At 43.0% G+C, this 24,394-nt stretch overlaps 1 protein-coding gene across 4 annotated transcripts in view; it reads left to right on the top strand.

Annotated features, from left to right (window-relative positions):
• The first annotated feature begins 2,284 nt into the window (after positions 1-2,284).
• Positions 2,285-24,394, top strand: part of CCDC112 (coiled-coil domain containing 112) — a 79,537-nt gene continuing 57,427 nt past the window's right edge. For 2 of the 4 annotated variants that reach the window (XM_029571356.1, XM_029571348.1), the window contains exons 1-3: positions 2,285-2,626; positions 6,109-6,139; positions 18,434-18,555. Coding sequence is in view for 1 of the 4 variants with exons in the window: in XM_029571340.1 (XP_029427200.1) it covers positions 2,606-2,626; positions 18,434-18,555 (143 nt within the window). In the remaining 3 variants the exon portion in view is untranslated. Of the gene's footprint in view, positions 2,627-6,108; positions 6,140-18,433; positions 18,556-18,844; positions 18,934-24,394 lie in introns of all 4 variants that reach the window. The other 2 variants (XM_029571367.1, XM_029571340.1) reach the window with 2 other exon arrangements.

Consider the following 24,394-nt stretch of genomic DNA (forward strand, 5'->3'; position numbering starts at 1 on the left):
TCTTCGCCCAGGATGGAGGATTTTCAATAACCGCGATCCACGCGGTTATATATGGTATATCCTCAGGGCAACCCGGATTCCCTTCTCGTATAACTATTTTCTGAACCCGTGTGGCCGTTTGGAAATTAAAGGTTCCTGTAGGAGGCCAATTTACACAGAAACCGGGCCACTTATGGGTGCATCGTTGAATCATTCCGGGTTTTGTACATTTATGGTCATCGAACACTTCACTATAGTGTTCCGTCATGACTTTTAATGGAGTCGACCCGCTCCCTCCCATCAGGATAGAATTCACAGACAAAGGAGGGAAGGGAAGACGGATAGGTAAGGGGTCCGTATCCGTCAGACACAAAGGGTCACAATTGCCCCGACTAGAACGCGGTCGCCCGGTCTAGAACTGCGAGGCCATTCACTCTCTTTCACACAACAAGAAACCTATTCCCACTGTCGTATACGCTACTTATTATTCCCAGACAGATTATTATTCCCAGACAGATTATTATTCCCAGACAGATTATTATTCCCAGACAGATTATTCGCGTGGTTTTCGGAGCATAATTCCTACTAACACACTGCGTGGGGTGTGATCAAGGCCCCCCTCGGTCAGCCAGAAAAGACCGGGCTATTTCCTGAGCTAGCTAGTCTTTACTTATTTCCAGATTCCCATAATACTCGCCTGCAGGGGTCTTCCGATCGTCATGAAAGCCTTCTTCCCGGATCATCAATCCAGAGGTTCCGGCAGAATTTCTGTGGAACGATCCCCTCAGAAACCTGATCGCTGAACTCAGCGGTGGCCACTCACCAGGTATGTCTGGGGGACTGCTCCGCCTCCAAACTACCGGACCTTCTGGAGAGCTAAAATAGCGTCTCCGGTACCTCCTGGCTGGGCTCGCCAATGTAACCGTCTGTTTTTCTGTCAGTAAGGAGGTCCAGACAACTGATCCGCAAAGATAGACTTTTATTGCCAGCAAGATGCAGCTAAGACAACGGCTTAGTACAACTGCATGCCACGCCCCCTTCGGAGCAAACCTTTATACACTTTACAGTTCTTATCTTTCACACATGCGTTCTGGTTTTGCTGAACAAACATTTTACAAACTGCTGAGCAAGCAATAGCTAGCGTGGTCTCTAGTAGGTGTAGCTTATGATCAGACTATTGTTTCGTCATTTAATTGACGGGTTAGACATTCGCGATAGCGTTCGTATTAATACAATACAAAATATAAATCCAAAATGGAGTTACGTTCACTAAACGTTAGTGCGTAAGTACGTCATTACGTATTAGGTTCCGTTTGCGTTGCAAATGTTAGTAAATCAAAATGGCTGTGCGTTTCACTGCAGCATGATGAGACGAGAGGCGTCACAGCTGTGCATTGTTCAGGGGTTCATGGAATCGAACTCCTTCAGGGGGGTTGTGGTTTTCTCCTTTACTGCTATGACATCAAGCTTTTTATTGGTTGGTCTGGGAATTAATAATTATATGCAGTCTATACCTAAAGTAAGGAACTGGCAGTGGGAGTTAGGGTAGACAGAGTTTGATTGATTGACTTGCTCCCTAGGGTTGCCAACTGTCCAGTTTTGGACTGGACAGCCAGGTTTTCAGGCATTCTGTACAGTGTCCTGTCAGAAGTACCGACCGGATGCTAAATGTCCAGTTTTGCAGGTGGATCCTCCTTTTCTCATAGCCTCTTAGGTAGAGGAAGAGAAAGGCAGGTTGGAGCCTATCGAAGGAGAGCTGTGCTGTATCCCTGTCTCCTTTCCCATGCTATGACTGGACAGCATAGGGAGAGGAGGTGGTGCACAGCACAGCTCTCAGCGGTTCTGCAGATACATAGATACACTGTTTAGGCAGTTCACTGACAGGATCTAAAATGTATGCAAATGAGGGGGTACCATTCCCCACCCCACCCTCCCGTCCAGTCCTGGTCTATGGAGAAGTTGGCAATCCTATGCTCCCTCCATCAAAAGGCGTTCTGCTACTGGCTCTAAGCATGTCATATAGAGCAGCTTTACCCTTTCACTTACATCTGTCTTTTATTTTGCCCCATTCTGTAGGTAGCCTCTCTTTCTGCTGGAGGTTCCCTCTGACCGATTTCTTCAACCTCCAATTTTTTTTTTTTTTTTTTTGAAAAATGTCTTTTCCCTCCCTCGCGCTAGCAGTGCGCATTCTTTTTCTGCTCGCCCGTCCCCCCCACCTTGTTTCTTGCCGGGCCATTTTAAAGGTTGCAACGGTCCTTTTCAAAGCGGCACATACCCCAGCGCTAGCGGACGTAGGCGGCGGCGGCGGCGGCAGCAGCAGGAGGAGGAGGAGGAGGAGGAGGAGGAGGAGATGTTGTTTGTTTCCCTCGCTGGCGCCTTTAGGGCTTCTTTCCGGCGGGAGTGTTAGACGAGTTTCCTTCGCCTATAATTACTGTTGTCGGCTGCTGTTCGGGCCGCTTTCTCGTCCACTTTCAGGTTTGCAGCGCTGCCCAGCATTCACTCTCGGATCCAGTTCCCCTGACCCTGTAAACACCTGGAGCCCTTCCCTACCTCTTCCGAAACAAAGAAAGCCGGGTTGCCAGGGCTGCGTTTGCATCAACATCCAGGCTACCTTAAAACGGGTATCATGTCAGAGCTGATCTCCAATGTAAGTCAAGGGAAAAAAAAAGTAACCCCAGATTATATTGTGTGGGATTATACTTGATTTGATATAAGTTAAATAATATGTTGAATGGCTAATAACGATTTTGTTAGGTTTATCCAAGTTTTCTCGCAGTTAGTCGCTTGTAACTGACTCTGAATAGGTAAAAAGCATGCATAGTATTGCTGTCCCAATGTTTATTTTGCAGACGCTGATTCTTTGCAAGGGCATAGTGTACTGGAGAATAAATTAGACCATTGCCAAATATTGTCCTACTTCTACACCAAGACAAGCTCTTAAACAGCACTTTATCAATCAACATCTTCTGCACTTATGCCATAGATATGCTTTTATTTACTAATGACAAACAATTGAGGTGCATACATAAATTTAATATTATAACAATTTTTAGGACCTATATAATGTACTAGAACAGAATAATCCCACAATGGGCTTCAGACAGTATCGGATAGTAGCACTTTATTTAAAATCATCTACCAGTTCAAAGTCAATAGTAAAAATTACTTATGTGATGGGGCTTTGCCAGTCCTGCTCCCATGTATGTTTTCCAGCAATGGGAAGTGGGAAGGATTTTTTGATATTCAGAATTTCTCCCTTTCCCATAACCCCTCATTTTGGGGGGAGCCTTGTGTAGGATATAAATATCCCCATGAACATGCTTAGTTTTTAGAGGGTTAGAGAACTGAAGAAGCTAGAGATCATCCCTGGGTCTCGAGCAATTGAGATTGGATGAAGAGTTTAGCTGCAGGATACTTTTTTCCTCATCACTGGATGTTAGGTTGGGGCTTTTGGATTTTTGGAAGCAGAGATGAGATTATTGGATATAGGCTAGTTCAGCCTGGATGGAAGGGCATCCCCCTTGGATCCTGAAGGACTGAATTCAGGAAGATCTTTTTGCCTGAGCACAAGAAGAAGCAAGGGTGAGAAGAAGTTGTTGGACTTTTGTACTAGAGACATCAAGAGATCTGAAGTTTTGAATTACAGTTTAAGAGATTTTTGAATTTTTATATTTATTTTAATAGTTTTGGATCTGGGGATATTTTCCCATCTTGACCAGCATATGCTGGAGCTACACTCCAGTTATCCTATCCTCACTGGGGAAGATATTTTTTATTTGAATGGTGGTGCAAGAGAAAGAAGACTGGTGAGAAGATCTAGAATGGAAAAAGAAACCATTGTTTTCATTATTCTCATATTTTTGATGCTCCTTGATTTTCATGATTTTGGCCTGGATACTTCTGTTTAACTTAAAGTAAACAATTTAATTTGAACATCATCAAGGACTCTTGTTTGGTTATTTTTTCACCTCAATCACTCTCTTCTCATCAACCAACTAACAGCCATAGGTATCTCTGGCACTGCCCTATCTTGGTTTAGAACCTTCCTCAGCAACAGAGGATATAAGGTTAAGATTCATAATAAAGAATCCTCTCTTCACCCCGCGTCAGTAGGAGTCCCTCAGGGCTCATCCCTGTCTCCTACCTTGTTTAACATTTATCTGTTACCCTTATGTGAACTCCTCACTAACCTCAATCTCAAACACTTCCTCTACGCCGACGATATTCAGGTCCTGATCCCCATCAAGGAGTCACTCGCAAAACACTGTCTCACTGGGAAACCTGCCTCCAAAATATCAAACAGCTTCTCACAAGTCTCAACCTGATACTAAATTCATCAAAAACGTAACTTCTAATCATCACACCAGAAAACAGCTCCCTCACACACACTCATCCAACCTTACCAAACACTAGACCTAGGAGTTCTAATTGACAATCACCTAAACCTGAAAGCGAACATCAACAAAACCACCAGAGACTGCTTTTATAAGCTCCAAGTGCTGAAAAGAATACGACCTCTCTTCCACACTCATGACTTTAGAACAATTCTACAATCAATCATTTTCGCAAAGCTGGACTATTGTAACACCATCATGCTTGGTCTCCCTTCATCACACACCAAACCATTGCAAATGGTCCAAAATGCCTCCGCCCGCATACTCACTAACACCAGGAGAAGAGAACACATAACACCTATCCTGATGGGCCTCCACTGGCTGCCTATCCACTTCAGAATAATCTACAAGGCCATTCTCACCATTTTCAAAAACATCCATCAATTAGCCCCAATCGATCTCCATATCCCCCTCCGATTACACTACTCAACAAGACCGACAAGAGATGCTTACAAAGGATCACTTCAAGTACCTCCAGCCAAAACTACCAGACACATCACGCTTAGAGATCGGGCCTTCTCCACAGCTGGTCCAACTTTATGGAACTCCATTCCCCCGGATCTTAGAATGGAACCCAGCATCTCAACATTCAAGAAAAGACTCAAGACGTGGCTGTTCACGCAGGCCTTTCCTAACTCCAACATTACTTAACTCCCTTCAATCAACATACTTCGCTAGTAATAGCATTAATAGCCACCCCTTATAATGTTATTATATATATATATAATTATCTGATCTTCATTTTCCTTCTTACTCCAAGTTATTGATTCCCTGTTACATGTAACTGCTTTTCTGCACTATTGTTCAAATTGTAAAGTTTATTTTAATTGCACCCCTGTTTCTTGTGAACCAGCATGATGGGACTATCGTCTTGAATGTTGGTATATAAAAAAAACTTAAAAAAAAAATAAAAAATTTCAGTGCCCTTGTGAATGGATTTCTTTTTACCCATTCTGATAATTTTTGCTTCCTTGCTCCTATATTGGACACACTTGCATGTGGTGGGAATCATCCAGCTGGAGTGTAAGCCATCAGATTGAAAGGGTAGTGACTGCGCCAGGGGCCCAGAAAGATTTCTTTCCCCCCCACTGGACTTGAATCTTGGAAAGCCTTAGCATCATTGGTTGATGTTTTTGTGCACAAACTGAGAACCTGCTACACTTAATCTTCATCTGATGGATTCACTTCAAATAGTGCTCTCGTTCCTACATGCTCAAGATGACCAGTATTTTGGCAGAATCCTCTGCCTTTCTCAGAGGTCAAATAACCATCTCACTCTTGACATAATAATACTCTAAAACACACTTCTGAGGAAGGCAGAGGATTCTGCTGGAACGCTAGCTGTGTTGGGCACATAGAAGCGGGAACACTATTGTTTGAAGTGATTCCTTCAGACAAAGATAAGTAATTTTATACTATTGACTTTGAAAAATGTATACAGTAAAAATAGAACTAGTAGATGATTTGAAATAGAGTGCTACTGTCTGATCCTATCTGAAGCTCATTGTGGGCAGGAGGCAGTGGATTATTCTGTTCTACTACATTATAGTTCTGATAGCAAGTTCCTAAAAATGTTTGTAATATTTAATTTTTGTATGCACTGCATTTGTTTGTTATTGGTATGTTGGAGGTGACTGCTTAGTTTTTTCATCAAAATATCCTGTGATCTTTTATTTATAAATTTTCTATTTTATTCAATGTATTTTATTTATTTGCTTTATATTTCGCTTTTCAGGCACCTTTAAATTGGATTACATTCAGATACTGTAAGTATTTCCCTATCCCCAGAGGGTTTACACTCTTAGGGGCCGATGCAATACACTGCGCCTAGCCCAGCGCACTGTATAACTCATAATTGGACGCGGATTGTATAGGCGCTATCTAATCCCCTTATGCAAAAAGGGGATTAGCGCCTCTACAACGCACATCCAACGCGGAGTGAAACTAATAGCACTCATGAGACTATTAGCTATTCACTCCCTGTGCAAAAAAAAAAAACATGTGCGGAGCAGGCGTTAATTGCTGAGCGCTTCTAAAATTAGTACAGAAAAGGAGGAGAAAAAACTGCTTTTCTGTACTGCCTCCTACTTAATATTGTTGGGATATTAAGTAGGAGGAACAACGCTTTAAAAAAAAAAAAGTTTAAAAAAATGCTAGCAGGAGTTAGGAAAATGGACGCTGATAAATTCAGCGTCCATTCTCCGAACCTGACTACGGGCACCAGAAGGAGTGTATAAATCAATATTAAAGTGTCGGGCACTTAATATTAATTTATTCACTCCTTCACTTATTGTCGATTGGTCCCTTTATTGTCACATGTCAGTGAAAGGACCAATGGGCAATAAGTGAAGGAGTGAATAAATTAATATTAAGTGCCCGACACTTTAATATTGATTTATACACTCCTTCTGGTGCCCGTAGTCAGGTTCGGAGAATGGACGCTGAATTTATCAGCGTCCATTTTCCTAACCTCTGCATGTGCACTGGTTAGGAAAATGGAACGCTGATAAATTCAGCGTCCGTTTTCTTAACAGGCGGACAGCGGACCTCTCTCTGGCTCGCGCTGTCAAGGAGGCGCTAGGGACGTGCAGTCGCCTCTAGCGCCTCCTCGACAGCATGAGCCCTAATTTAAATATTGCATCGCACCCCCAGGAGAGGTGCCTGGGGGAGCGTTATGAAAGCGGGCACTGAACACACAACACCCACTTTCAGCGCAACTCTTTTGCATCGGCCCCTAAGTTCGTACCTGAGGTAATGGAGGGTAAAGTGACTTGCCCAAGATCACAAGGAGCAACAGTGGAATTTGAACCCTGGCTTCTTTTGTTCACCGCCCACTGCTATATACAAAATACAGTGTTCGGAGCAGAAGATAAACTTAAACATCATTAAACACCCATACAGACAAAATATAAATATTAAATACTAGCAATCAAAATCAATAAACAATATAAAACAATAATAAACATCTTAAAATGACATTGTCTTAACTTGTGTTTTGTGGAATTTTTATTTTTTATTTTTAGTTAAAAGCGAAATCATAAAGTTGTGTTTTGAGCATGCATCTGAATGTGGAAAGATTATTTTCTATTCTTATGCCCAGCTGCAAGGAGTTCCACAGTGTGGAAGCCATACATATACAGATTTATGAGCTGAAACTAGAGACAGAAGAGGCAGGAGATATGATACAAACTATTAAATGCCTGAAAGTTATAACTGATGCCCAAGAATCAAACCTTTTCAGATGGAAAGGAAGTTGTAGAGCTAAGCTTCATGATATGAAACTCCAAGGGGGATAGACTCAGGAACAACATCAGGAAATATTTCTTCATGGAAAGGGTAATGGATGCATGGATTGCCCTCCCAAAAGAAGTATTGAAGACTAGAATGGTAACAATTCAAAAGGGTGTGGGATAAACATAGAGGATCCCTAGTGGCTAAAGGATGGATATGAAGAAATGGGGTAACCTGGGTTAACTTTCGGTATAACATTTCTGTATGGAGTGAAAGTTACTACACTTAACAGAAGGCAGGGAGGGTAACCTGCATGAAGTGGCAATTACTACCCTAAGCAACTTGCTGATGACTGGATAGAGCACTTGGGTCTTTGACTGTCACTTACTATCGGGCCGATACAGTAAAGTCCACGGGAGAGCGGGCAAACGCCCGCTCTCCTGTGCGCGCGATTCACTATTCAAATTAGGCCCGGTGGTAAAAGGAGGCGCTAGGGACACTAGCGCGTCCCTAGCGTCTCCTTTTGGACTGGAGCGGCAGCTGTCAGCGGGTTTGATAGCCGACGCTCAATTTTGCCGGCGTCTGTTCTCGAGCCCGCTGACAGCCACGGGCTTGGAAACCGGACGCCGGCAAAATTGAGCGTCCGGTTTTCGACCCGACAGCCGCGGGCCGACTTCAAACTTTTTTTTTTTTTACTTTTGGAAACTTTCGGAACCTCCGACTTAATATCGCCATGATATTAAGTCGGAGGGTGCACAGAAAAACAGTTTTTACTGCTTTTCTGTGCACTTTCCCGGTGCCCGACGAAATTAGCGCCTACCTTTTGGGTAGGCGCTAATTTCTGAAAGCAAAATGTGCACATTTTGTTTTCTGAATCACGCGGGAATACCTAATAGGGCCATCAACATGCATTTGCATGTTGCGGACGCTATTAGGTTCGGGGGGTTGGATGCGCATTTTCGGCCCCTTACTGAATAAGGGGTAATGCTAGCGCGTGTAATCTGGCTGAACAAAATGCAGATATTGAGAAAAGAGAAAGATGTGCTTGCTCAGCAGAGTGGAGAGATCTAGTTGAAACATATTTGGTAATATGCTGTTGCAAATATATTGGACTTGGCATATTCTGAATTTTAAAAGCCCTTACTAAAATTTAAAATAGGATGTTTAATAGGCAATCAGTGAAACTCATAAAAAATTGGAGTATTTCTCTCCCTCTGACTTTTATTATTAATTAACATAATTGCAGCTTCTGATGCATTAGAAGTTAGACGGTGGGCTTTTTAGCCTTTATTGCTATTATTTATTAGATGGCTTAATCTGCTTTAGTTTAGAGGGTTATATTTTATTTATTTATTTCAAGAACCTTTAATAATGAAAAATAGATTACCAAATGTTCTCCCAATTTAAAAAAAAAAAAAAAAAAAAAAAAAGGAAGTCTACTATTTTGGTCTTCAGATTTGTGAGAGCACTGCCCTCATTTGGAGAAATGGAATTTTTGTTAGCCTATTTTTTATATATACTTATCTTGCATATTTTCATTAGTAGTTAAAGGCACATTACATTCAGTTATTATAGCTATTTCTCTGTCTCCAGGTAGTTTATAATCCAGACCTGAAGTAATTTGCCCAAGGTCACAAGAAGTGCCAGCGGGATTTGAACTTAGCTTCCCTGGTTCTGCTTTAATCACTAGGTGACTATTCCATTCTCTGTGGGTAGTGTAGGAAGCAAGGTAAATCTGCCCAAAATTTAAAAAAGAGGGATAAGGGTTCCTCTTTTAAGTATTGCCACTGCTGCAACTCCTGACCTGCCAAGTACTCATGTACAGGAAGAGATTTCAGGAGCAGGGTTGCATCAGTAGCATGGGATCCTCCAAAGTACATTGCTGGAGTAGTCCCCTTATTTCCCACCCCCTTCCTCCAGTATCTCCCCTAATAATAGCCTTGCCTACTTTTCTCACAAAAAGGCGGCTTATGAGATTGCTGAGTGTGTCTTATCCACACCAAACTTGACATGTCAGAGCACTTATTTCCTCCTGACAGGGCTATTTTATTTTTTCAGAACCAAATATATGTTTGGACCAAGGATGTTATGCATATGTGTGTCCTAGAAAGTAGATTCCTTTAGTTCTAGGTGTTCTTCCTTGTGTTGCTAGGCAACCAGTTAACCTTTGATCCAACTTTAGATAACCAGATAAACTGAGGGGTCGATTTTAAAAGAAGAGCATGGCTGTCCACGTATGCACGGTTCCCAGCATACGGACATGGACCTGCCAATTTTATAATGTGATAATGCAAATTACTGCTTCTCCTCTGGAGAAGCAGTAATGGAGAAGCAGTAATCTCTGTGCCCCGGCCAACCGCCAGCACGTGCGTCCCCAGAACAGCGGCTATGCGTGCAAGGCCCTGGTTTTTACGAGCGTAAGCCTTTGAAAATTTGGCCTTTAGTTTTTAACTTCTCAAATAATTTATTAGAACAATGAATAACATAAAGTTCACTGCAAAGAAATAGAGTCAAGAATAAACTGCACTGGTTCCCAGGAATTGTGTCAGTTGTAATAAGTTTCTCTGTATGTAATTGTAATTGGTAAGGAGCAATGCTTTTCCAAAGAGAATTGTGATAGAGGATCAGCAGATGCTGGGAGTTTAGCTGAGAGCCTTTTTCAAAACTTGGAAAAAAAAAATCCTTCCAAAAGAACAAAACTGTTCCAGCATGCCTTGGGTCAAAGGGACCAATTGAGAAAGGAGAAATGCTGTAAGGAAATGCAAAATAGGTAATGTCTAATCAGGAAGCTCAATTCAATCAAATAGCTGCTCTAATGACCTTTTAGAGCAAAGGTTATATGCCCTGCAGAAAAACTAAGCGAAGCAATACAAAAGGACACAGGGAGCCAGTGCAATAAGGAAAACATATAAAATAAACTGTGAAAACAGAACAGCTTAATTTGTTTTAAATCCGTTAGTTGTTAATTTCATAGTGTGTCCCCTTGTTTTAGTATTTATTTATTTAAACATTTTTCTAGACTAGTATTCGTTGAAACATCATATTGGTTTACATCGAACTAAACAGCAAAAGTACATTGAATGGGAGGGGGGTATAATTTGAACAGTATTAGTGAAAAAAGGTGTGGAGAATATATGCATGGGTACAGAATTGTTGATATACATGGGTCAGGTATTATTAAGGTGCTTAAACAGGGAGTTAAACGGGGGTATAGTATACGGTATTAAAGTGGTCGAGTGGGGAGGCTAGATACATGGGTACAGTGTTAATATAATATAGTTGAGGTAGGGAAGAATTATGGAAGTATCTAAATAGTTACAAAGATATTGCAAGTACAGGTGGGGAGAAAATGTAAATAACGGCCCTTTATTTACCTATTCCATCCCACTAATGATTTTATAAACTTCTATTATGCCCTTTCTCAGCTATCTCTTCTCCAAGTTGAAGAGCCCTAACATCTATGTATTATCTCATTAAGGGATTGTCCTCTGCATTTTTTTCTTGTTCCGCTAGGTCTTTATTTTGAGCTGGGGTGACCAGAACTGCGCATATTACTCAAGGTGTAGTTGCACCATGGATCAGTACAGAGGAAATATATTTTCAATTTTATTCTTTATTCCTATTTGGATCATTTTGCTTTTTTTAACCATTGCTGTATACTGAACTGAGGATTTCAATGTACTGACCACAAGCACTCCAACGTCCTTTTTCTTGTGTGGTGACTCCCAATAAAGAATACAGGTACACAGTGCTGGAGTTGAAATTATTTTTTCCTAGGTGCATTACTTTGTACTTTTCAATATAAAATTTCATCTGCCGTTCATTTGTCCAATGTCCAGGTCTTTCAAGGTCCTTATGCAGTTCCTTGCAATCTGCTGCTGTTCTGACATCTTTTAATATTTTTTTATGTGCAAATTTTATCACTTCATTTGTCTTTCCATTTTTCAGATCATTTCTGAATATGTTAAACAGTCCAGGTCTCAGTACTGATCTGTGTGATACTCCACTAATGACCTTTCTCCATTTAGAAAACTGACCATTTTAGTTTTACTCTTTGTTTCCTATCTTAACCAGTTACCACTCCACAATAAGACACTACCTCCTTATCCCAAGACTTTTTAATTTTCTGAGGAGTTTCATCCAGAACTTTATCAAATGTCTTCTGAAAATCCAAATACACTATGGGGCGGGATTGTGGGCCGGCTGTTGGCTGGCGCGCGTAAGTTACGCCAAGGGGGGGGTTCTAGGTAGGGCTGGGGGGCGGGTTAGGGAGGGGAAGGTGCGGAGGGAACAGAGGCAGGCTGCGCGGCTCGGCACGCGCAAGTTGCACTATTGTGCACCCCCTTGCTAGCACCGACCCTGGATTTTATAACATGCGCGCGGCTTTCCCCATTAAGCCATGTCTATCTACTGTATATGGCCAGTGATTTTGTTTTTAAGAATGGCTTCTAACATTTTGCTCAGCTCCAATGACTGGCTTACTGGTCTATAGTTTCCTGGATCACCTCTGGAGCCCTTTTTAAAAATCAGTGTTCTATTCTGGTCTTCAGGTATTGTAGACGTTTTGAATGATGGATTACAAATTACAAGTAACAGGTTTTCAATTTCATGTTTGAGTTCTTTTAGAATTCTGGTGGATGCCATCCATTCCTAGTGATTTATTACTTTTCGTCAATTTGATCTATTACATCCTCCATTATCACAGAGATTTGTTTTTAGTTTTTCAGAATCACCACTATCAAAGAATGTTTCTGGTGTAAAGACCGAGGCAAATAATTCATTCATTTTTTCTGCTATTTCCTTGTCCTCCCTGAGCACCACGTTTGCTCCTCTGTCGCCCAACTGACTCCTTCATAGGCTTTTTGCTTCAAATGTACTTGAAAAAGTTTTTTTTATTATTAGTTTTTACCTCTCTGGCAAGCTTATTTTGTTTTATTTTTGAGTTTTTAGTGATTTTCCCCCAATGTCTGTATAAAACTGGTGTCTAACGTGATATGAGGTTTGCTGGAAGATATAATTGCAGAATTCTGCTTATGACTAACTCTTAGGGCAAAGCTTGCCATCTTAGTAAATATTTGTTGGTAACCATAAGACTAAAAAACCAACAAGAAATCAAAACAATACTAGAAATGTGGCATAGCAGTTCTTAATGGCATAAATCAAACATAACAACGTGGATGACAGCATCTACCAGTGCCAACATGGAATCATCTCTCAGTGTTCAATAAAATTCTTACTGAGTATGAGTAGGAGTTCCCGGAGTGCATGCTGCCTCTTGCCCACCCTCAGTCTTTAGTTGTCCAAGCTACTGCATGGACATGTTCCTAAATTTATTTTTTTCCTTTTGTTCTAGTCTTTGGCCTGTTTACTGCATCAAGTTTTGCATTATAGCTTGTTTTTCCTAGCATGTAGACAGATGGACTCAGGGCCAGTGGGTTTATGCTCCCCTGCTAGGAGTCGGAGCAAGCCAAGCTGTCATCACAGTATTTATAGTCCTGCAGTGACCCCAGCCTGCCAGTATTCTCTGTCTCCAGCAGCTGGTGGATGTGCATCTCCCTATGGGGATTGCTTTGAGTTTTTTGGAAGGAGATTTTTGGAAACTATATTAAAGAAAAGAAAGTCCCGCTCTCCTGCAATGATACCTAAAGGTCCCTCCTCCAGTTGAGAATTCCTGAGATGATTTCCATGGTCCCTCAGAGGTGTGCCTTGGTCCGGTAGCTGGTTTTTCCGGCGTGGACTTAGCTGCTTGAGTGGCTGAAAGGTAGCGGGTGCAGGAAGCCGAGATATATACAAAGACTTAGTGGGAGTTCTTACTGTACAGGGTTTCCTTCTCTCACCTGGTCTCTGAGCTCCGCCCACTGTTTCGAGATTCATCCCACTCCATGGGAGGTCGAGGGATGTGGGCAACCTGGCGGGTTGAGCAACGTCTGTAGGCTAGACCCTGCTCTGAGGCTTTTTGCTGCGTGCAGTGTGGTAGGCCGCAACTGACAAGCTTTCAGAGGCTGCCCTCTACTGGCTTGTCAGTCTGGTGTATGCGTTTCACTGTGTGTCAGTTGTGCGCCCAGTTTTTTGGTGCAAGGTAGAGCCTTGAATTTTGAGCGCCCACATTAAGCGCTGCCTAATGGCTGCATGCTTCCATCGGTGCTCAAGTGGCACTGTGCACATGAGTTTTTTGTGCGCTCTCATTTTGGTCGCCTGGGTGAGCGCTTAGGTGTGTGCGCATAAGTCTTGGACGCATAATTTTTGGGCATCTAGTTGAGCGCATATATTAAAAATAAATAAATAAAAGGGGCAAGTTGGCTGCTAATTGAGAAGCATGCTAAGAAGTTCTCCTTGGTGGCGTTTCTTTAAACTTTTGATTTTCCTCTTAAGAGAAAATGCCTCATACTAAGCTTAAGGCTATACTCAGGGAGAATGTTTCTAGCTCTCCCTTACCTGGCCCGATTCAACAGAGGATCGAGGAGTTCTTCGGCACAACTCCAGTTCCTGCTCCCGATGTGATGGCCGCTGCAGAGAAGGACGTGGAGCGGAAGCCCTCTTTGCTGGCACGACACTCCACTCCTGGTGTGAGGAGTGGAGTGTTGTGACAAATTTCTGAGCTGCAGGCCTTGTCTTATCGAGAGCCATTCCTTCGGGTGTATTCAGGGGTTTTACAGCTGTATACTGTTCCATCCTTCTTGCCCAAGGTAGTCTCAGACTTTCATTTGAATCAGTCCATATTTCCTTACCATCCCTGGATAAGGTCAGGGATGTGGAGGAGTATCGCCTTTGGCGCTCCTTGGATGTCAAGAGACTTATCGTGCGGTATCTGGAGGTTGATGAACCTTTTCGAAAGATGGATCGTCTGTTTGTTTGTTCACCATGGCTTGTTTGTTCACCATGGCGGGAGTACACAGGGCGCTCCGGATTCTCAAGCTAATGTAGCTAGCTGGATTTAGGAGGTAGTTACAGCTGCATATGTAGATACTGGAAAGCCATTTCCTATGCAGGTTTGGGCTTTTTCCACTAAGGCTCAGGCAGTGTCATGGGCGGAGGTTAGATTGTTGTCTCCTGTCTATATCTGCCGAGCTGTAATGTGGTCTCCTTTCATGCTTTTTCCAGGTTTTCTCATCTGGATGTCTAAGCCCAGGAGGACACAGCCTTTGCATGTGCAGTGTTGACTGGACTACAGGCAGCCTCCCACTCTGTTCAGGAGTAGCTTTGGTTCATCCCAATCAGCCTGAGTCCATCTGTCTACATGCTAGGAAGTAGAGAAATTACTTACCTGATAATTTTGTTTTCCTTAGTGTAGACAGATGGACTCAGATTCCCGCCCTCGGCTGCCGCATGAATATGTCTATAGTCCTGCTGTGGGGATACGGATCCCAAGGGATTACTGGTAAATGTTCATCCAGTCCCTAGCTTGGGGTACCTAGAATCTTACGTAAGTTCAGTGTTTCTTGTTGGTTGAGTACAGTTATGTGCCTGTTTTAAATCATGTTTTTAATCAAGTTTTTTGCTAGTCTGTTCACAGTTGCTTTTTTAAGAGGATACTGGCAGGCTGGGGTCACTGCAGGACTGTATATACTGTGACATCAGCTTGCTCCGTCTCCATCTGCTGGGAGGGAAGCATAAACCCACTGGTCCTGAGTCCATCTGTCTACACTAAGGAAAACAAAATTATCAGGTAAATAATTTCTCCATTTTCTACTACTGTTTTCTCTGTTCTAGCCAAAAAAAAAAAAAGATTATGGAGAAGGCCAAGAAACCTAGGGATAAGTGGTTTTAAGGCCTGTTACTGTGGGTGCCATATGTCCATCACAGATATCCATTTTCTCTGCTCTTGAGGCCTAGGGCCTGGATCATGACACTTTCAGTTCTTGTGGTTGGATGTCCCCGAGAATGCAACAATACCGCACTTGGAAGATGGAAACCTTGAGGAAGCTGGAAAGCAAAGCTGCTCTTCCTCCTGGAACAAGGCCTTATCAGAGTGCCTCAAGAAACTGAGGCAAATTTAGATTTTCTCTCTTTTCCGCAAGGTAGTAAAGTAGGACTTTTCCAAACTGTGGATCCTGACTCTAAATGGGGTCACAAAACCTTTTAGCTGGATTTGCAAGTTCTTCAAACAGCTATACTTTTCTGATGCTCGCAGCAGCATTAGTAGTGGAAGTCAGTTTGGAGCCTGTGAGCAATGAAGGGGTTTACACATCCCACAGTGGGCCCTGCCTGTGCATGAGTTCCTGTGGTAACAGGAAACCCTGCACAAGGCAAGTTTGGAGCCTAAATAGGGCCTGTGAACTTGCACTGGCTTATAGGCCCTCTGACTTTTTAAATGCTACCACTTCCAGATCACAGGACCAGCCATGGAGGGGAGGTGTTCATGGGCTGGTGGAGATTGCAACTATTCCTCTCTCCTCACCTGCCACTGAACCTACCTAAGAGAAACAATGTTGCACCTGTCATTAACCTGCCCACTATTCCCACCAGTTGTCATTTACCACTGGCCTAGTGCCCAAATTAAAATATTACTGCTTACCTTGGCCGAGGGGTTGCTTGGAGAAGGGGGATGTTTCACAGGCTGGCTGGATCGATTGATGGGGGTTTCAGAAGAAGGATCAGCTGGCGGGGGAGGTTTGAGGAGTGATCATCTGGAGAGGGTTTGGCTGTGGAGGGTGAGAGAGAGGGGGGTGTAAGAGGAGCTGGGCGGCGAGAATGAATCAGCCGAGGTGGGTGTGAGAGAAGTGTTGAGAGAAGGTGAGAGTGTTGGATGAGTGAAGAAGGGATGAGGTGAGGGAGGATGCGAAAAAGAGCTGGAGAATGGGAGAGGAGCTAGAGGGTAAAGGAGGAAATCAGCCAAAGGGACAGAGGTTGCTAGAGAAGATCAGCTAGGGAAGGTAGAGGTTGAGAGAGATCAGCTGGAGTGTGGGGAGGGTAAGAGTGGAGTGATTGATGGAGAGGGATCATCCTCCTGATTTCTGTTGGTCGCATGGGGTTGTGTGAATTTTCAGGTGCTAAGATAGGGCTCTCACGGGCTAAAAGTGGGGGAAGCTCTGCAGTAAAGGCTTACCACCTTCACTCATTGTTGTGGTGTCTTCAGATGTGCCACAGGTCAGGGGTTGAGTGAGGTGTAGAAGACTATAGTGCCGAGAAAAGCATCTAAGTGGCACAAGGGATCCCTCTCTGCCTCCCTTGGCGTTTGAAGAAACTACAGTTCACATGGACTCCTGCAGAAGCAGACCCTTCCTTGATGCTAAAACAAGAGGTAGCTTCTTTAGTACAGGTGCCTTTGTCTTTTATGGTGGAGAAGATGCCTGTGGCATCAAATAATATATTGTGTGCAGACCCAATGCCATCCAGTCATGTATATCTTATTTGCATGAAACACTCACTCCAGGCTGCAGTTAGCCTTTTTGGTGTGGGATGCTAGGGCTCCTTTGCTCTCATTGGAGTGTTTTGACACTTAAAAACTTCAACATGGAGGGCAGAGCTATGACAGACAATGGTTTTACCCATGCAGACTGTCAAACCTGGTGCTGGTCAGCAAGAGTTATGGCGCAACTGTTGCAGAGTGTGTCGAAACCCACCACGTTTGCAGTTGCATCCATTCTCTGAGTTCCTATTTGGCACCACCTATGTGACCTGGAAAGTGTTCATGAAGTGTCTTGCAGTCATAGCTGTGCAACTTTGTTGTTAGGGAGTCTGCATGTTACTGTATTTAGACAATTGGTTAGTGATGGGCCCATATCTGGCAAAAGTGTTGAGTCCCTCAATCAGGGATGCTCAAACTGGTCCTCTGCCCCACCCACGCCATTTGGGGTTTCAGGATATTCCTAATATGCATGAGAAATATTTATATATGTGCATATTCATTAGAGAGATCCTGAAAACCTGATTGGCTGGGGAAAGAACCCTGCCTCAGTGTACCCATCCATCTTCTCTAGGTATTATCTTTCAATCCCAATAAATTGGTAAGGACAGTTGCCAAAAGAACTCTGTAACTGGCTAGTGGATTGTACAGCACAGGGTTATGCACTGGCTGGCATATAGATTACAGACTATCAAAGCTCATCAAGTGAGATCCAGAGTGACGTCAGTGACTCATCTCAGGGTCACCTCCGTTGAAGATATATGCAAAACTGTTACTTGGTTTTCAATTCATACCTTTAAATCCCCTATTATCGAGACTAACTTTTGATAAGAAGTTCTGCACAGCCTGTTCACTCTGTAGAACACTCTCCACAGATAGGGTCTGGGTTGGCTGTTTCATTAGTTGCTCTGCATTGCAACTTTCAGCTTGAGAGTTCCCACATGTTAAGGCTGATTCGTGGTTGATGGAGAAAGCAAACTTGCTTAGCTGTAAACGGGGTTATCCATAGATGGCAGATTGAATTGGCCTTAGCTGATACCCACCAACCTACTTAGTAGACTTCCTTGCTAAAGTTTAAGCTTTGGAAGAGACTGAGGGGCTCACGAGACAGTGTGCATGCTGGGTCCTCCTGCACATGGTCAGTAAGATTTTTATGGCTGATTCATCTTGCTATCTACAGAGAACACTGTTTACAGATATGCAGACTTGCTTTTGGTCACATGCCATTTTGGTTCTTTCTTTACCACTTACTCTAACCAGATGTATTAAATAATTTTTCCCATAGACACAAAATGGGAAAAATTCTTTTAACACATCTGTCCCTTAATGTCATTGTGCTCAAATGTAGGTTGTAAGGAAAAGGCATTGTATCTTTTGGATTCATCTTCTGCAGTAGTGTGTATGCTAGTACTTATATGAATAACACACATTATTGATAATGCTTTTATTAACAATGCTTGGTTTTTTTTTCTGGTTTATATAGAATGACAGCTGTTTTAGCCTTTCCGGTAGTGATTCTAATTTTCACATCCATAACTGGAAGATAAAAGCTGATCAAGCAAAGAAAGCAAAGTTCATCCGGGAAGCAGAAAAATTTAAATATCAGTAAGTTGAGCAGACATAGCAGTACATTTATTTTCTCTTCTGTTACTTAAGTTGCAGAGCCCATGTTGCTCTAAGACATATACAACTGGCAGTGTTTTCTAACTCTTAAACAGGTGGTTGTCATAAAGACAGTAGAGAGGTACTTTAATCATGAAATGTTCTACTGTTCCTAAAACAGCATTGCCCCAGCATGCTCTATGAAACTCTTAAATGTAGTTATGAACGAAGCATACTTATTTGGTAAGAGGTTATTGAATTGTTTTTATTTTGTTGTCTTTTTTTTTTTCAGCCTCCATCTCTGAACCTCCCTCCTGATCCAGCATGTCAGAGTGCATCTGGGGATTTCTGACTGGCCTGAGGGTCTATGGGAACTCAGAGGTGCACTCTCAGTGCTCTGTGTTCATGGGCTGCCATGAGAGCAGGAGTCATTTTTCCTCTCTCCTTAGGCCTGAATGCATTATCATGCTTTTGGCTGAAAGACAGGAGATCTAACCTCCTATGTCCTACACTGTAGTTTGCAGCACTGACCTGAAATTTCTTCTTAGTGAAATGAAAACATTATTTAATTGCTCTTCATTAGGAGTGATTGTTTATTATGGGGGTAAGAAACAAATCCTGGATGCAGATGCCTGCACAATAAAAGGGGTGGAGATAGATGGGAAATGCAAATATGTACAGGGATTTCATTTTGAAATCTCCATGCATACTTTGCACCTGCTCCCATGTAGGTTCAAAGTATACAGGCACATTTGTACCTGTGTTGTGTGCGCTGATCACACTTTCAAAAGTAAACTTTTGAAAGTGTGATCACACCACCACCACATCTTTTACCCATACTCTGTGTGGTTCCTTCCACTGCCCTATGTCTCTCAAATATGTTTAAATTATTTTCTGTCAATAAGCAGAGCTGAATTGGCCATGACATATGGGTGACATCTGGTGGTACAGGACAGATTTCTCTCTCCAAACTAGAAGAGCTTTTGCTGTATTGAGCATGTGGGGGAATTCCAGCTCGGGTGTTGCCTCTTGAGCCCCCTCAGTCTTTTTTCCAAGTACTGATATAAACTTCTCTCTCATAAGAACATAAGAAAATGCCATACTGGGTCAGCCCAAGGGTCCATCAAGCCCAGCATCCTGTTTCCAACAGTGGCCAATCCAGGCCATAAGAACCTGGCAAGTACCCAAAAACTAAGTCTATTCCATGTAACCATTGCTAAGGGCAGTGGCTATTCTCTAAGGGGTAGATTTTAAAAGAAGCGCGATCAGCCTACTTTTGCTTGCGCATCAGACTCAAGCAAAAGTACGCTGGATTTTAGTAGATACGCGCGGAGCCGCGCGTATCCACTAAAATCCCGGATCGGCGCGCGCAAGGCTATCGATTTTTGTATAGCCTGCGCGCGCCGAGCCGCGCTGCCTCCCCCCGTTCCCTCCAAGGCCGCTCCGAAATCGGAGCGGCCTCGGAGGGAACTTTCCTTTGCCCTCCCCTCACCTTACCCTCCCTTCCCCCTACCTAACCCACCCACCCGGCCCTGTCTACACCCCCCCGTTACCTTTGTCGGGGGATTTACGCCTCCCGGAGGGAGACGTAAATCCCCGCGCGCCAGCGGGCCTGCTGCGCGCCGGGCCGCGACCTGGGGGCGGGTACGGAGGGCGCGGCCACGCCCCCGGGCTGTAGCCACGCCCCCGTACCCGCCCCCAAAACGCTGCGGACACGCCCCCGGAACGCCGCGACGACCGGGCCCGCCCCCGACACGCCCCCGACACGCCCCCCTCTGAGAACCCCGGGACTTACGCGAGTCCCGGGGCTCTGCGCGCGCCGGGAGGCCTATGTAAAATAGGCTTCCCGGCGCGCAGGGCCCTGCTCGCGTAAATCCGCCCGGTTTTGGGCGGATTTACGCGAGCAGGGCTCTGAAAATCCGCCCCTTAGTGAACTTAATAGCAGGTAATGGACTTCTCCTCCAAGAACTTATCCAATCCTTTTTTAAACACAGCTATACTAACTGCACGAACCACATTCTCTGGCAACAAATTCCAGAGTTTAATTGTGCGTTGAGTAAAAAAGAACTTTCTCCGATTAGTTTTAAATGTGCCCCATGCTAACTTCATGGAGTGCCCCCTAGTCTTTCTACTATCCGAAAGAGTAAATAACCGATTCACATCTACCCGTTCTAGACCTCTCATGATTTTAAACACCTCTATCATATCCCCCCTCAGTCGTCTCTTCTCCAAGCTGAAAAGTCCTAACCTCTTTAGTCTTTCCTCATAGGGGAGTTGTTCCATTCCCCTTATCATTTTGGTAGCCCTTCTCTGTACCTTCTCCATCGCAATTATATCTTTTTTGAGATGCGGCGACCAGAATTGTACACAGTATACAAGGTGCGGTCTCACCATGGAGCGATACAGAGGCATTATGACATTTTCCGTTTTATTCATCATTCCTTTTCTAATAATTCCCAACATTCTGTTTGCTTTTTTGACTGCCGCAGCACTAATTTTTCTATCTAAAAAGTTGTCTCACTGCCTCAGCAGCCCCCCCCAAACAGCACTTTTCAGTGCTACATTCCTAAAAAAAGGTAAGTTGTTCCTCACAATGTCAGGAAAGAAAAAAGCCACAGAAAGTGGGTTTAAAGATTGTATTTGTGGCAGAAAAATGTCTATTACAAATAAATAAATATGAGATCTATCCTGGATTTAAGAAGCCTGAACAAGCATGTAAACTGGGAAAAATTCAAAATGAATTCCCTCCACACAATCCTCCCCTTCATCCAGAGGGGGAGAGGATGTGTGCTCTGAATCACAAAGATGCTTATACCAAATATTCCCATCTATCCCTATGTTTTGAAGTGAAATTTTCCCATTATCAGTAAAAATTTCTCCTCTTTGGCCTCTCACCACCACTAAGAATTTTCATGACGTGCCTAGCTGTAATAATAGCACATCTATGACAACAGTGCGTTCAAGTCTTCCCTTATCTGGATGACTGGCTGGTGACTGCATATTTCCAGGAAGGAGTACTAGCCTCCTTGCAAACAATGAGTCAACTTCTGCAGTCCCTATATTCCTAATAAATTTCAAAAACTCAGTTCTCATTCTCTCTCAGAGGATCGAGTTCATTGGATTGTGGATAGATTCTCTGGATCAAGTGACTACTCTCAAGTTACTATTAAACACACCATCAGTCCACAGCCAGAGATGTTATGGTTGCTCTAGGCCAAATGGCGGCAGTGAGCCACATAGTTCCTCTAACCTACTTTCATAAACATATCCAGTGGGGTCTTTGGTCACAATGGCACCAGCTGACTCAACCGTTAACTACAAAAGTTCAGATTTCGACAGACATAAAACAGGATCTGCGCTGGTGGGTTAAACTCTCCCATTCTTCAAGAGGGTGTGCCGTTGTGTTTCATCCCTCACCAAATAACATTGAAAACGGATGACTCTTTGCAACAGGTTGGGGAGTGCACACAGGCTCATTGAGAACTCTAGGAACTTGATCAATCCAAGAAAAACTGTTTTCAAATCAGTCTCCCAAAATTCAGAGTGATCAGATACACTCTAACAACCTTTACTTGACTGCTCAAGGGAAAAAGCATCCTCGTTTAGACAGACAACCAAATGTTTTACATAAACAATCAAGGAGGCACAGAGTCATGGACTCTGCCTAGAAGTAACAAAGATATGGGAATGAGCAACTAAACATCAAGGTAAAATACAGCTGAAGATAAACATATGGATTCACTATAATTAAATTGAACTTCAAACAAAAGGAATCCCAAAACAAATCTAATCATTTAATTCAATTTATTCATCAAAAAAAGCTCAAATCTCTTTAACAAATGCTTTAACTCACATTAAATATTGCATGTTTATTGTAGTATAATAAGCTGGAACAATGTCCAAAAGGTTTACCTATATTTACTCAATTATACATAACTTTTTCATATCTCAATATGTAAATTAAAACCCACAATACAATATCACAGTATAATATCTCTACTAAATTTCCACCATTTTTTAATTTAAAGCACATTATTCAGAAGTCCCAAAATATCATCCACATATACATATATCCATCCCTTAAAATCAGATAATAGACCTATATCTCCAAAAGATTCTGCATCTTAAGACTCACCTCTGTAAACTTCCTTTTATGTGTAAGTTGCTTTTTGGACATGAATCGGAAAATATAGTTAAGAATTTAGAAGAATCCAAGCCCCAGAAACTCCTAGAAGATAAAGCCAGTTGTGGTTCATGAGGTGCTAGAGAGTACCCCTGCCTCCAGGAATTTTGAAGATTTAGGCCAGTAATCAGTCCCCTCTCCAGGTGGGGGGGGGCTGTTCTCTGGGTAAAATCTACTACTTTCAAGGTGCCAGAAAGCCAAAGGGCAATCCTTTGGAAGTGACAGGAAGCAGCTCTCCGCCTCTGTGAGATACAGTGGGTTTCTGCTGAAGTAGTACTGGTGGCTGAGCACTTCCAATGATTTTATAGGGCATGGACCCATATTACTGTGGACCAATGGGTCTTAGACATCATGCGGAGAGGATACTCTTTCAAACTGGCTATGCCTGTTCCTGATGCCTTTATGGTCTATCTCTGCACATCACCTAACAAGTGGGAGGCAGAAAGGCTACTGTCAGGGTCTCTCTGCATCTCTTCAAGGAACATGGATTGCTATTGCAGGGCCCAGTACCAATGGAAAACTCAGATCCATTTTGTCTTAAGGCCTGGCCCTTGAAAGGGCTCACCTGCCCAGGAAGGGATTCTCTCCATTAGTTCCAGCAACCATGTTAAAAGGCATGTAAGAATTCTATCTTATTGGCATATATTTGGGTATGGCATCTCTTTGAGAATGTTTGTGATGATCTTATTCTCCCCCTGGAGGGCAGAAATCCTGAATATTATGGACTTTCTTTAGAGATGCTTGGCTAAAGGACTAGCATTTAACTCTATGAAAGTACAGGTTGCGGCTATATCCTGCTACAGAGGTTCAGTTAAGGGTTTCTCAGTAGCCATCCATTCAGACATGATGTGCTTCTTACAAGGCTTGAAGCGTATTCACCCCCCCCCCCCCCCCCCCACCCTTGTCCCAGACCCGTGATCCCTCAGTGGGACCTCAGTTTGGTCAGTAATGCTCTATTAGTCCCACCCTTTATACCAGTTAAGCAAGTGACACTAAAAGATCTTTTGTTAAAGATGTGGTCAAGTGCAAGGTGTTGCATATAGGGAAAAATAACCCTTGCTGTAGTTACATGGTTAGGTTCTATATTAGGAGCTACCACCCAGGAAAAAGATCTAGGCATCATAGTGAATAATACTTTAAAATCGTTGGCTCAGTGTGCTGCAGCTGTCAAAAAAGAATGTTAGGAATTATTAGGAAGGGAATGGTTAATAAATCGGAAAATGTCATAATGCCTCTATATCGCTCCATGGTGAGACTGCACCTTGAATTCTGTGAACAATTCTGGTTGCCGCATCTCAAAAAAGATATAGTTGCGATAGAGAAGGTACAGAGAAGGGCAACCAAAATGATAAAGGGGATGGAACAGCTTCCCTATGAGGAAAGGCTGATGAGGTTAGGGCTGTTCAGCTTGGAGAAGAGATGGCTGAGGGGGGGATATGATAGAGGTCTTTAAGATCATGAGAGGTCTTGAACAAGTAGATGTGAATTGGTTATTTACACTTTCGAATAATAGAAGGACTAGGGGGCATTCCGTGAAGTTAACAAATAGCACACTTAAGATTAATCAGAGAAAATTCTTTTTCACTCAATACACAATAAAGCTCTGGAATTTGTTGCCAGAGGATGTGGTTAGTGCATTTAGTGTAGCTGGGTTCAAAA

This window comes from Rhinatrema bivittatum, chromosome 1, assembly GCF_901001135.1.
Source record: "Rhinatrema bivittatum chromosome 1, aRhiBiv1.1, whole genome shotgun sequence".
In the NCBI taxonomy this organism is placed as follows: domain Eukaryota; kingdom Metazoa; phylum Chordata; class Amphibia; order Gymnophiona; family Rhinatrematidae; genus Rhinatrema; species Rhinatrema bivittatum.